The 14,387-nt window shown below is 40.0% G+C and overlaps 1 protein-coding gene across 5 annotated transcripts in view; it reads left to right on the forward strand.

The window, feature by feature from the left end:
- Positions 1-1,583: 1,583 nt before the first annotated feature.
- Positions 1,584-14,387, forward strand: part of CHUK (component of inhibitor of nuclear factor kappa B kinase complex) — a 38,895-nt gene continuing 26,091 nt past the window's right edge. The window contains exons 1-9 of one of the 5 annotated variants that reach the window (XM_036265321.1): positions 1,584-1,713; positions 5,478-5,572; positions 7,469-7,583; positions 9,065-9,134; positions 9,908-9,996; positions 11,297-11,386; positions 11,526-11,650; positions 11,843-11,950; positions 13,078-13,213. In XM_036265321.1, the coding sequence (XP_036121214.1) occupies positions 1,609-1,713; positions 5,478-5,572; positions 7,469-7,583; positions 9,065-9,134; positions 9,908-9,996; positions 11,297-11,386; positions 11,526-11,650; positions 11,843-11,950; positions 13,078-13,213 (933 nt within the window). In that variant the 5' untranslated portion in view covers positions 1,584-1,608. Of the gene's footprint in view, positions 1,714-4,159; positions 4,216-5,472; positions 5,573-6,636; positions 6,670-7,468; positions 7,584-9,064; positions 9,135-9,907; positions 9,997-11,296; positions 11,387-11,525; positions 11,651-11,842; positions 11,951-13,077; positions 13,214-14,387 lie in introns of those variants that run through there. The other 4 variants (XM_036265323.1, XR_004959998.1, XM_036265322.1 and 1 more) reach the window with 4 other exon arrangements.

Raw genomic sequence — 14,387 nt, forward strand, 5'->3', positions numbered from 1 at the left:
AGAATTTCCAATACCACACATATTACCAATGACCTACAACATGACGCTTTCTATCTTGAAGTGCCCAACAATCTGATTGCACTATTCAAGGATTTTGGTGACAAAAGACCGATTTGCTCTGCCAAAAGCTGATTGATTCAGTGCTTCCAAAGCAGTCAGAGACATTGCTGTGGTGTAGACAATGTATCCACCTTTAAATGTCTTACATGTAGCCCAGCCAGTGTGGCTCAGTGATTGAGTGTGGACCCATACACCAAGAGGTTGCCAGTTCAATTCCCAGTCAGGGCACATGCCCAGGTTGTGGGCCGAATTCCCAGTGGGGGACATGTAGGAGGCAGCCAATCAATACTCTTTCATCGATGTTTCTCTCTCTCACTCTCACTTCCCCTCTCTCTAAAATCAAGAAAGAAAAACAAATTTAAAATGAATAGAAAAATAAACGCCTTAATAAAATAAAAATGTCTGACATGTTACATCTGTGGTGGCTCAATCGGTGTCACAAAGTGTTAGTAGGAATTCCAAGTACTCAGATCATAGGCCGAACTGTGCAAATGACGATCTACGTGTACATGATCTCAAAAAGAGTCTCAAATGACCCTGCTGAACGTAACTGACACATTTCTTCAGAGAATTTGATTCCACGATGATTGTGATACCTGAAATGATTGAAGAGATCCCCCAAATACGGAAGCGAATGACCGACTCATGGCAAAAACGAGGAGCTGGCTCCCCTATGTTAAAGCAATCCGCCATTGGAAGCACTTTTTTGCATCAACGGTATTCCAGAAACTTTCCTCTGCCGTCCTGCATCACGCATGAGACAGTCCCCACAATGAGGAACTACGGCAATGGCAAACCCATCACTGTAGACTACTTGACAGCAAGCTCCGTGAAGCATTTGGGGAAAAAGCTCCTGAAGTCAGGGGGAACATTCTTTACTCTGAAACAGCATCACATCCTTGAGTCGTTTGGGATTACAGGGCATATCCTGGAACAACGTGTAAGATGTTAAGCAAAAGAAAAGCTAAGCGTGACTAGTCTATGGAAGGTGATTAATCATTTAATGGGGGGGGGGGCTGGGAGTGAACTATAAGGCTAACGCACGAGTGGGCCTGTTAACGCAGGATTCTTCCTAGTTCTTCAGATTCCTCAATATTTAAATTAATGGCCTTGCCAGTGCCAGCTCAGCTGGTGGCGGGGTTGACGAATACATGGCAGAGGTTTGAAGGTGAAGTGTAGATAGGGGTGGAGACGATGTGAAGTTTAGAAAAGACCAATATGGGACAGACTGGTTTGGAAAGTGATTTGAAGGAAATCACTAGAGAGATCTTACATTTTTGAAGATTAGAAAAAACAAGTGGGTTCTCTCAGCTAGGAAAATATCCAGGGTACTCACCGGATTGATTGAAAGAGCCCTCCTTTTCTCCCTACCGTCACTCCTGCTCGGTAGCTGTGGCACCCGGGGAAAACTTGGGGCGGGGCTTTTCCTGCGGGAGTTACCGGAAGTGACGCATTCTTATCGCGAGAAGAAAGACGCGCGAGCTTCCGCGGCCCGGAACCGGTCTTGGAACTGTGGTGGAACCTGAGGCTGCTTGCCCCCCCCGCCCCATGGAGCGGCCCCCGGGGCTGCGGCCGGGCGCGGGCGGGCCCTGGGAGATGCGGGAGCGGCTGGGTACCGGTGGCTTCGGAAACGTCTGTCTGTACCACCATCGGGTGAGGCGGGGCGCGCGAGGGAGCGGCGGTGGGTTTGTCAGCGTCTGTGGAACACAGCGGCTATCAGTTTGTGAAAGATTGTCGGTGTCGGTGAGACCTTGGGCAGTATTGGGAGCCAGTGAGTCTGTGCGTGCGTGCGTGTGTGTGTGTGTGTGTGGTATTGTGGACCAGTGAGCCTGTGCCTGCGTGTGCGTGTGTGTGTGTAGTATTGTGGGCCAGTGAGCCTGTGCGTGCGTGTGTGTGTAGTATTGTGGGCCAGTGAGCCTGTGCGTGCGTGTGTGTGTAGTATTGTGGACCAGTGAGCCTGTGCGTGCGTGTGCGTGCGTGTGTGTGTAGTATTGTGGGCCAGTGAGCCTGTGCGTGCGTGTGTGTGTAGTACTGTGGGCCAGTGAGCCTGTGCGTGCGTGTGTGTGTAGTACTGTGGGCCAGTGAGCCTGTGCGTGCGTGTGTGTGTAGTACTGTGGGCCAGTGAGCCTGTGCGTGCGTGTGTGTGTAGTACTGTGGGCCAGTGAGCCTGTGCGTGCGTGTGTGTGTAGTACTGTGGGCCAGTGAGCCTGTGCGTGCGTGTGTGTGTGTGTAGTACTGTGGGCCAGTGAGCCTGTGCGTGCGTGTGTGTGTAGTACTGTGGGCCAGTGAGCCTGTGCGTGTGTGTGTGGTATTGTGGGCCAGTGAGCCTGTGCGTGCGTGTGTGTGTGTGTGTGTGTAGTATTGTGGGCCAGTGAGCCTATGCGTGCGTGTGTGTGTAGTACTGTGGGCCAGTGAGCCTGTGGGTGCGTGTGCGTGTGTGTAGTATTGTGGGCCAGTGAGCCTGTGCGTGCGTGCGTGTGTGTGTGTAGTACTGTGGGCCAGTGAGCCTCTGTGTGTATGTGTGTGTGCAGCATATTGTGGGCCAGTGAGCCTGTGCGTGCGTGCGTGTGTGTGTGTAGTACTGTGGGCCAGTGAGCCTCTGTGTGTATGTGTGTGTGCAGCATATTGTGGGCCAGTGAGCCTGTGCGTGCGTGCGTGTTTGTGTGTGTGTGTAGTACTGTGGGCCAGTGAGCCTCTGTGTGTATGTGTGTGTGCAGCATATTGTGGGCCAGTGAGCCTGTGTGTGCGCTTGCAGTGTTTTGACCAGGTGAGCGTGTGTGTGTGTGTGTGTGTGTGTGTGTGCAGTATTGTGGGCCAGTGAGCCTGTGTGTGTGTGTATGGTGTGAGAGAGAGAGGGAGAGGCGAGAGGGGAGTAGAGGGGAAAAGGGAGAGGGATTGTGAGCCTGGTGATTGAGGTCCCAGGTCAGCGTGTGTGAGATAGAGCTATTAGGGAGAATTAATAGCATGGGTGTCAAGATGTAACAAGGTGTTTACCGAGAGTGACGGTACTTGTGTCCCTGTGAATGTAGAGTGTCAGAGCATGTGAGGCAGATGCACATCAGAGTGTGCATTGTGAGCGTGAAGGTATGAGAAAATGTGGCTGAAGGGGGGCTTCCTGTTGGAATGTGTGTGTACTTGTGTGTGCTTGGAGACCATGTGATATCAGTAGGGCTGGAGTAGGCAAGGAAGGTTTCATGGTGGCTCCACAGGTAAGCTTTTGGAAACTTTGGGTAGGCTTTGGAATTGGGATTGGGTTCCATGTGGGAAAATAGTATGAGGATACACTGTTGAGAATGATCATGGCTTAACCACGGAAAGGAGATCGATTGGTGGTGAGATGCTCTAGTGGAGGGAAGACAGCTAACGTTTGACTTGGGAATTTTGCCTTGTTTTAGTTAAAATGTTTAATCAGTGTAGCAGCAGTTAATAATCATGTTTGAGCTATTCACTTTTTGATATACCAATGAAAGCTATGAACCTTTCCCTAGAAAAATGCACAGAGGCACATTCACACAACTTGATGCATTGCCATTTGAGGAAGTTCATGCTTTCCTAAAGGACATTCACAGACCTTTTAGATGTATAGACCATGGACTGATAACTCCTGCAGTATAGCCTTTGTTTGGGCATCTGTAAAATAGTTATGATAATATATATGAGTCTGTTTGAGAGTTAAATAAGATAGCATGGGTAAAGCTAAGTACAGTACCTGGCCCATAGTAAGCCCTCAGATGTAGCTCCTGATGCTGCTGTGTTGTTGCTATTATCATCATCTTCGTCATCATTAATTTACCATAAAAAACGAAATGCTGCCCTGGCCGGTTTGGCTCAGCGGTTAGAGTGTCGGGCCTGCAGACCAATGAGTCGCGAGTTCGATTCTGGTCAAGGGCACGTATCTTGGCCCTGGTCCTGGTTGGGGCTATGCGGGAGGCAGCCACTCGATGTGTCCCTTTCACGTTGATGTTTCTCTCTCTCTCTCTTCCTTTCTCTTTCTCCCACTCTATCTGAACAAAAATGGAAAAATGTCCTTGAGTGAGGATTTAAAAAAAAGAAAATGTCAAGATAAAAATGGTGTTCTCAGAAGATTTTTTTTGTGAAAGATAAATCTGAGTGGAAAAACATATGGGACCATGCCCTGGCCAGTATGTCACAAAGGTTAGAGCGTCTGCCTGCGCACCGAAGGGTCTCAGGTTTGATTCCCAGCCAAGGGCACATATCTGGGTTGCAGGTTCAATCCCATGACTGGGGGCGCCTGTGGTAGCAACCAGTCGATGTGTCTCTCACATGATGTCCCCCCGCCCCTGCTACTTCCTCCCTCCCTCCCTTCTACTCTTTCTGTAAATCAATGGGGAAAATATCCTTGGGTGAGGATTAACAAAACAAACAAACAAAAGAGTAGGTGAGATAGAAACTGAGGAGTTGAAGGATTTTATAGAATGGATCTTTTTGAAATAGCTTTTCACCTCATTCATAAGACAATTTGGGTTTAATGTTTATGGTTGTACTATTTCCCTGGTGGTGAAAGCTTACTTGGGATATAGCTAAAAACAAAAGAACGGTTGAAAGGTGGGAGGACTGTGGTTAGGCTAGATTATAGTCTCAGTTCCTTTCTTATCTCTCCATACATCTACTTATTACCTTATCTCTAGCTTCTTCCTCCCGCCTTCCACCCCTCTCTCCCATTTAGACTATCCCATATAAGTTATGTCTTGCTTTCTCATCTATAAAATATTTCCTTTCCTCTTGTTTGGTCCCAACTGATGTACTTGAGCTGCATTATTTCTATTGCCAGAATGTGATGAAGTCTGGCTGTTTCCTGTAATGTACATTAGGTTTGGTTTAATTTCAGTCAGAACTGGGTAAATTACTAACCATAAGTGAGAGCCATTAGGTTTATTTTATAAATATAACGACAGAAGTACAATTATTGTTAGGACTTTTTATGTTGTTTGAAATGCAAAGAAATCAGGAACTAATTTGGAGTTTTTGTATTAGGTTTGATCATACTAAAACCATTTCTTGCTATTGAGGCCAGGGAGCCATGAATTATCCTCTTCATTCTAGTTCTGCTGGAGGCTGCTGCCCTTGTTAGCTGTCTTGACTAAGCTCAAAAATAGGTTTGTTGGAGAGACAGAGTATTTGTATTTTCTAGCAGTATATTGTGAAACAGTGTTCTGAAGAGACCTCTTACAGGATCAGCCTCAGTCACTTTTTGCTAATGTGTTTTTGTGTGTTTGCTCAGTTGTAAAGCATTGGTTCTCATGGTTTACCTAGCAAAAGCATTGACTCTAGAGAGCTGTGGATAGATATGTTTAATTAATGAAGATAAAGAGTTTTGTTTCCCCAGGTTGGCATTTCTTTGATCTGCACAAGAACCTAATTTATATTTTTTTTCTGTTGATTTTCTATTTTGGTAGGAACTTGATCTCAAAATAGCAATTAAGTCTTGTCGCCTAGAGCTGAGTACCAAAAACAGAGAACGCTGGTGCCATGAAATCCAGATCATGAAAAAGTAAGTGTACTTAACTTATATTTTCTGAGTTCTGCAGCCCAGCCAGAGGCCATCGTAGAGATGAAGGCCGGGAATCTATTCCTCTTAGGATCTTTTTGGGAGTATATTTTTATCTTTCTCACTAAATAGATGTGTTATATTTCAAATAATAGCATCACATTATGATTAATTGGGTTTAGTTTAAAAAGTCAGCTAGGTGTTACCAAATTCAGATCTATGAGTGCAGAATATGTTTCTTCTGGATCTTGGGCAATGCTCATCTATTTAACTTTCTAGTTAAATAACAATAACTATTCTCATTTCTTGTTTTCACATAGTTTTGTTAGTGTATCTATTGCTTTGTAAAAATTTACTCCAAACTTAGTAGCTTAAAACAACAAATATTTAGAATTTTACAGTTTCTCTGGTTTAGGAATTTGGGGATGACTTACCTGGGTTGTTGTAAGGCAGATCTCTCCTGAAACATTCCAGAATGTTGAGTGGAGCTGTAGTCATCCAAAGGCTTGATTGGGACTGGAGTGTCCACTTCTGAGCTCATTTATATGGCTGTTGGTTAGAGGCATCACTTTTTCACTATATGGTCCTCTTTATTTATTTATTTATTTATTTTTTTGTGGTATGTGCCCCTAGTGGGAACCGAACCCGGGACTTTCTGGTCCATAGGCCAATGCTCAGCTGCTGAGCCAAACTGGCTAGGGCTTATGGTCCTCTTTATAGGGAAGCTTGAATGTCTTTGTGACGTAGCAGTTAGCTTTCGCCAAAGTGAGTGATCTGAGAGAGAGAGAGAGAGAGAGAGAGAGAGAGAGAGAGAGAGAGAGAGATGAAAGCTGACATATCTTTTATGATCTTTCCTTGGAAGTTGTACTCTGTCCTTTCTGCCATATTCTATTTGTTAGCAATGAGTCACTAAGTATAGCACACACTCAGGGGGAGGAGAATTAAACTCTTGAAGTGAGAAGTGGACATATTCTAAAACCTCCACGGGTAGTGTGCCAAGTGCTTTACAAATAATTCTTCTAGTTGTTACAGCAACCTTGTATTTATGTATTATTCCTATTTTATAGATGAGGAAATTGAAGCTCATAGAGTCAAAATTGGTAGGTAAGAGAGTCTGGCTTTGAAATAAGCACTTTCTGACTTTAGTATCTGTTCTCAATTCACTTTAATGCTTCTCAAACTTGGCTATATGGCAAAATTGTCAAGAAAGCTTGATAGCAATCTAAATTTTCAGGTTCTACACATAGAAATTGTGTTTCTTTAGGTCCCTAGGATCTAGAAATCTGTTTCAGTTTTGAGAACCACTGCATGATGATGATGATGGCTGGGATGATATATTTTAAGTTAAAAAAAAAAAAAAGATGTTAGAAAACAATGTATAGCATGATGCAGTGTTTATTGAAAAAATATATCCGTGCGCAGATTAAAAACTGGAAGGAAATTTGCCAAAAGTATAATAGTGTTCACCTATGGGTAATTCTGTGATTATGGGAGAGGCAGTATGATACAGGCTTTTGAACCAAACTGCCAGATTTTAGTCCTTACTTGACCACCTACTTGCTGAGTGACCTTATGTTACTTAACTAATTTGTGCTTCAGTTTCTCGTGTGATGAGACTAATAATAAATTTCCATATAGAAGGATTATTATGACAAGTAAGTGAGTTAATGTATATAAGATACTTACTACTTGGCATATAGGAGTATAATTGTAATAATAGTGATAGTATTTTTATTTGTATTATCTTTTTTAAAATTATTAATTTTTCATTATACAAATTAGAAATTAGAATATTACAAATAATGCCATTTTTTCCCTCATTGCTCCTCAATATATTACGATTTCAAACCCAGTCCTTTTTCATTGGAAAAAATTTATTATGTTTTCCTCTTTTGTTAGGTTGAACCACTCCAATGTTGTAAAGGCCTGTGATGTTCCTGAGGAATTGAATTTTTTGATTAATGATGTGCCTCTTCTAGCAATGGAATACTGTTCTGGAGGAGATCTCCGGAAGGTAGTGTGGATGTTTTGAGATGATGAAATAGTAAATCATGAACTTTAACAGTGTTTGAATCATGTTCAGTATGATAATTTAGAATAAGGGTCAATAAAGTATGGCCTATTAACCTGTTTTTATGGCTGCTTTTTTACTATAGCTGCAGCGTTGAATAGTAACAGAGACCACATGGCCTACAAAGCCTGAAGTATTTATTGTCTGTCTCTTTATAGGGAACATTTGCTGACCCGATGTAGAACATGCATTCTTTTGTTGTTGGTTGTGTTTGCAGGGTTGGACTATATTGGTGGTGTTAGATCAAAATATCAATATATGAGGTGTTTATAAAAAGGATACCCCCCCCCCCCCGCCCTAGATCTTGTCTATTGTAAAGAATGCTGCTATAGAACCATAGGCATGGGTATATGGAACAGACTGACAGATTTCAGAGGGATGGGTTGTGGGGAGGACTGGACAAAGGAAGGTGAAGGGGTTAGCTAAAGAACATACATGCATAGCCCATGGACACAGACAATAGTGTGGTGAGGGCCAAGGCAAGGGGCGCGGGGGCTGGGAGGAGGTGGGCAAAGAGCAGGAAATGGGGAACATCTGCAATAGTGCCAACAATAAAAATTTAAATTTAAAAAAAGGTTTTTCAATAACAGTTTACTCTCAGTATTATTTTGTATTGGTATCAGGTGAATAGTATAGTGGTTAGACAATTATATAATTTACATAGTGATCCCCTTGATATTTCCATTACCCAACTGACATCATACATAGTTATTGCAATATTTTTGGCCAAATTACCTATGATGTACTTTATATCCCCGTGACTGTTTTGTAACTATCAATTTGTACTTCTTAATCCCTTCACCTCTTTCTCCCAGTCCCTCAGTCTCCCTCCCCCAAAAGTTTTTTCTCTATTGAATATCTTTCTTTCCCATCTTATTTTAAATCTGCTATGTGGATTTTTTATCTGTGAGGTTTTTTTTTTTTAAGTTTATTTATTTATTTTTTTATCCTCACCCGAGGATATTTTTCCATTTTTTGTACAGATAGAGTGGGAGGGAGAGAGAGGAAAGGAGAGAGAGAGAAACATCGACGTGAAGGGACACATCGAGTGGCTGCCACCCGCACAACCAACCAGGGCCGGGGACAAACTGCAACCGAAGTACGTGCCCTTAGCGGGAACCAAACCCGGGTCTCTGCGGACCGCAGGCCGACGCTCTAACCGCTGAGCCAAACTGGCCAGGGCTCTGTGAGGTTTTTCAACCTCTTTGAATTTCAAATACTTTCTCCCTTTACCTTTACTTATATAAGTCTTGTCATGAAATTTACATGTTCTCTGTGTGGATTCAGTCATTTTCCCCTTATTATATTTTCTTAATGACTTATTTTCTTATTTGAATATTCTCTTAGATATAGTGACTAAATGTGTCGCTGTTATTGCCCAGCAACATTGGCAGTATACATTTTTAGACTTTTTTTTTCTTTAGCTACTCAACAAACCAGAAAATTGCTGCGGACTTAAAGAAAGCCAGATACTTTCTTTACTGAATGATATAGGTATGTAATTAATATGAAAATACCATTATGATTTAATACCCCCTTGATTCATAAAAGATTCTATATATTACTATAAAGCATTTATTTTAGCATCTATAAGAAATTATCAGAACATTTAACTGTTATTGTTGATGCTAAGTTAAAACTAGGACATTTTGTTATTTATTTTTTTATTTTTGGCTAGGAGTCAATTATTGGCTAATAGGTGTTCCAGTTGCTGACAAAACAATGGTGGTAAATTACCTACTTTAATTTTACTTTTCCTCCTTGATTCATATAGTAATTTTATTTGACAGTGGCATTGCATCTGTTAAATAGGTTCTCAAGTCAACTCTTAGGGTGAAATCTCTTTTTAATCAGCATAATTCCTGAAAAATCCCTAAAATAATCAGTACCTAGGCCCTTGGAGCAAGCTGAAAAGCCAAGAATGTGTTTCCCTATGTATTTCTAATTTGTTTTTTTTCCTGGGTCATGGAGGCTAAAGCTTAGTTGAAGAAGGAGGGAAAGGCTACTAGGATAAATGTAGGGTTTTTCTACATTGCTTGTTCCATTTCTTTTTAATGTTAATTCTCATAAATTAAATGACCGTATATTATTACTCTATAGTATTTGTTAAATGTTACTGGATTTTCTGTGGAGAAAATCTGAACTGCTATAACATTGAGTAGTTATAGTCCCTATACATTTGAACATTAGAGAAGTACAAAATGTGAGATGAATTTTTTTATTCTGTGTTTTCTGTTAACTCAAAATACATTTTAAATTTTATTTAGGGTCTGGGATCCGATATTTGCATGAAAACAAAATTATACATCGTGATCTAAAACCTGAAAACATAGTTCTTCAGGATGTTGGTGGAAAGGTGGGTGAAAACTGAAGAAATTTTCCATGACAATTGAATACAGTATCCCTGAGGTAGTCTTTGAGGTTTGGTGTCCTTCGTAGCACTCTTACTTTTTCTACACAGCCCTCACTAACACTAAACTGTGGTTTTGTGTTTAGTTTGCCTCCTCTGTTACCACAGTAACTCCATTAGAGAAGGAACTGCACCTGTCTTGTTCACTTCTGTTTTTCCAGCACAGTATCTAGCAGAAATAGTAGGCAGTAAGTAAAGAATTTATTAATCCTTATGAAGCACATTAAAAAATAACACCTGCATCATGGGTCTGCTTTACTTTGAGAAAAAAAGGTACATTTACTTATGTTGTATATTTTTTTAAAAACTCATTTTCCTCCACAAAATTCCTAAGTTCTATGTTTAATTAAAATTCAAAACCATGATTTCTCAGATTTTTAAATGAGTCATCTTGAGAGGAACCACAAGTTATGAATTGACTCCTGAAATATATTTTTTTAAATCAGAATAATTTGAGCAGCTTTTTTGCTTTTAGCACTAAACTTTCATCCCAATAAAGATATAAAGACAAGCCCTGGCCATTTTGGCTCAGCGGTTGAGCATCGGCCTGTGGACCAGAGAGTCCCAGGTTCGGTTCCTGCTAGGGGCATGTACCACAAAAAAGAAAAGATGTAAAGCCAAGACTCTGAACTTTGAATTGGATTGTGTGGTCTTATAGTTAGTTAAGATGGTGGTCAGTCTGAAGTGATGATACCTTGATGATGTTCTTCCCTTAGGAGGCTTTTCATGTGTGCTTGGCACCAACTATCTCTCTATTTGTATCCAAAGACTTGAGGATATTTTTAAAGTTAGATGGGTATTTACTCACATTGACTCACTGTAAGATGGTATGCTGCTGCTTCCTTTGGAAGTTATCTTTACCTTTGCCTTTCAGTATAATGAATCAAGTTTATTCTGAATATACCAAAATAAAAATTAATAACCACCTATATTTAGTTTTTACCATGTACTAGGCACTGTATTAGACTATTATTTCTTTTTTTTTTTTTTGTCTGTTTCATTGAATCCTAATAATAGTTCTATGAAGTAGGGATTGTTAGTAATATCATTATATAGGAAATCAAGAGAAGTTAAATAACTTGATCAAAATTACAAGGCTAGTTAAGTGGCAGAGCTCGGGTCTGAATCACATTTGTGTTATTCCAGAACTCAAGCTCGTCACCACCACCCTATCCAGAGCCTTATCAGGACATTGTTGCCCTTCCGTTTCTAATTTCTCAACTATTTAATGCTTATTATTTTATAGATTATACATAAAATAATTGATCTGGGATATGCCAAAGATGTTGATCAAGGAAGTCTGTGTACATCTTTTGTGGGAACATTGCAGTATCTGGTAAGACATTTATTGTTTCTTTGAATTTAAGTGTCCAAGGTTCTTTTTATTTCTGAAGGTCATAAATATGGTAGTTAAAAAAATAAAGTAGATTTTCTCTTATAGTATTATGTTTAAAGCATTTTTTTTTCTTTTTAAGGCCCCAGAGCTTTTTGAGAATAAGCCTTACACAGCCACTGTTGATTATTGGAGCTTTGGGACCATGGTGTTTGAATGTATTGCTGGATACAGGCCTTTTTTACATCATCTGCAGCCATTTACCTGGTAAGAAATGGAAGAGAACTTTTTTCGGTGTGCTTAATGGGAATGAAATTTTTCAGTTGCCTGCTTTTTTCCTTCTCTCTTTAAGTGATATAATTGCCTTTTAAACACATAATTGAATAAAATTAAATGGCAAAATTCTTAGAATTTTTTGTGAGTCAGGTTGTCTACTGAGGTAGCTTTTATATTTTATAGGCATGAGAAGATTAAGAAGAAGGATCCAAAGTGTATATTTGCATGTGAAGAGATGACAGGAGAAGTTCGGTTTAGTAGTCATTTACCTCAACCAAATAGCCTTTGTAGGTAAGTATATTTCAGTAGAAGTTCATCTCATTTTCTTTAGGGTTGTAAAATAACAGTAGAGTTGTTGTCTGTTTCAAGTAGCATCATCCAGTAGAACTTTCTGTGATGATGGAAATATTTTATATCTGCTGACCACATAAGGCTATTGAGCACTGAAAAGTGAGTAGTGTGACTGAAGAACTGAATTTTAAATTTTATGTAATTTTAATTAACTCTAGTGTAAATGCCAATAGCCACTTTTGACTAGTGGCTCCCATATTAGACAGCACAAGTCTAGTGGAAACAATAACTGCTGCCATTCAACTGATTGGCTTAGGTGCTAAGAAGACTTGGGGTACTGAAGTAAATGGGTTCCTTGGAGAACGGAACTGGACTTGCCTCTTGGAGTTTGCAGCACCTAACTCACATGTATGGGTTTTGGGTTGTTGTTTTTTTTAAAGAAAGAGAAAAAAAACACACATTAATGTGAGAGAGAAACATCAATTGGTTGCCTCCTGTATGCACCCCTATTGGGGATCAAACCTAAAACCTGGGTATCTATTCTGACGAGGAACTGAACCCAGACAGGACGATGCTCCAACTAACAGAGCCACACCAGCCAGGCTTGGGTGTTTTTGTTGTTGTTGTTTTAATTTTTTTTTTCTTTATTGATTTTAGAGAGAGAGGAAGGGAGAGAAGCTAGAAACATTGATGAAAGAGAATATCTGTTGGAAAAATGTTTGTTTCCTCTCATTTCATGAATTATTATTTTTGTTTGTTTATTTTGTTTCTCAGCATGTCCTCAGGTGAGGATGAAAGAGACAGAGAGAGAGAGAGAGAGAAACATAGATTTGAGAGAGAAACATCGATCAATTGTCTTCTACACACACCCCAACTGGGGATTGAACCCACAACCCAGGCATGTGCCCTGACTGGGAATAAAACAGCAATCTTTCCATGCACAGGACATTGCTCAACCAACTGAGCCACTCCAACCTGGCCATTTTATGAGTTATTTGAGAGTAAGATACAAAATGGGACAGACAAGTAATGAGAAAGTAAATGGACAATCGATAAAATTACCTTTTTTACAGTACTAAAGGAAAATTGGAACAAGGATTTTCACCCTATTTGTGTATGTTTTCTAGTTTAATAGTAGAACCCATGGAAAACTGGCTACAGTTGATGCTGAATTGGGATCCTCAGCAGAGAGGAGGACCTGTTGATCTTACTTTGAAACAGCCAAGATGTTTTGTATTAATGGATCACATTCTGAATTTGAAGGTTAGTTTCTTATTAATGGGGTCTATTTCATAAGACTTATATTGAAGTTAACAAGTTTATGTGGAAAATTAGCATACATATATTTTTAATAATCTTTTCCTGATGCTTATTTGAAAAAGAATTATATGTTTAGAGTGAATGTGTTTTTATTTTTTTAGTAAGCTTTCTCAGTTTTACTTTTAAGCGGTCTTTGTTGATTACTCCTTTGAAGCATCTTTTGGATTTTCCCCTTCCTCAAATTAGTGTCATTGTCACCTCATTCATTTAGGTCTGAATTTGGTTTGGTGAGAAAGGTTTCTACCTGGCTTACATGCCTCTATAGTTCTACACATCTTATAATCCATGCAGCATGAACTGTCCATCTTATCTTCTGAAAATACTTTATTATTTCTCTGTCCAAGAAACCAACAGAGTTCTTTCTTACCTACCAAGTAAAATCTAAACTGATCTGCCTTGCTTTTGGGGGCTTTCCTAATGCATGTCCACCCCAACCAAGTTCTTGCCTCGTACCTGCTTCTCTTACCCTTTACTTCACTCAGGACCAGCTGTGACTGCTTCTTATGCCACCAAGCTCATTATCCACATTTGTGCTTAAACAGATGCTATCCTTCTGCCCAGAATTATGTCTGTCTCTGTATCGTCTCTTCACCTACATTGGCACATATTCAGCTCTCCTTTCTGTTAATGGTCTCTGCCACAGTTTGTCATTTAATCATATTTACTATATTCTCTAATTGTTTCTCATCTTCTGCTTATTCCTCTCCTTATAGATTGTCCTCTTCTTCAATGCTGGGATTGTTTTTACTGCTTTTATTAACAATCACCCACTCTACCATCAAGTTATCTCTACCCTGGCATTCTGTATAAAGCAAGGCATGCAATAGGTTCTCAGTAAATCTTCATTGATAAGAATGAGAAGTTTTATGCTATATACCCAGAAACAACTCTCATATACAATCTGCAGTCTTTCCATATTTTTTGGTTGCTATATTAGAAAGGATTTCTAAAATTAATTGAAAAAGTATAATCATGTAAGGTTTTATGCGATTCTTGGAATAGTTTTTAAAGGTAGGAACTTATGGTCATGATGTCATTCGTGACTTAAGTTGAAAAGGTGTCTGGCTTCTTGATTTGGTTTTCTTTTACTATGCCAAGGAATAAATCACCCCTGAAT

Source organism: Molossus molossus, unplaced genomic scaffold, assembly GCF_014108415.1.
Source record: "Molossus molossus isolate mMolMol1 unplaced genomic scaffold, mMolMol1.p scaffold_m16_p_17, whole genome shotgun sequence".
Lineage (NCBI taxonomy): Eukaryota > Metazoa > Chordata > Mammalia > Chiroptera > Molossidae > Molossus > Molossus molossus.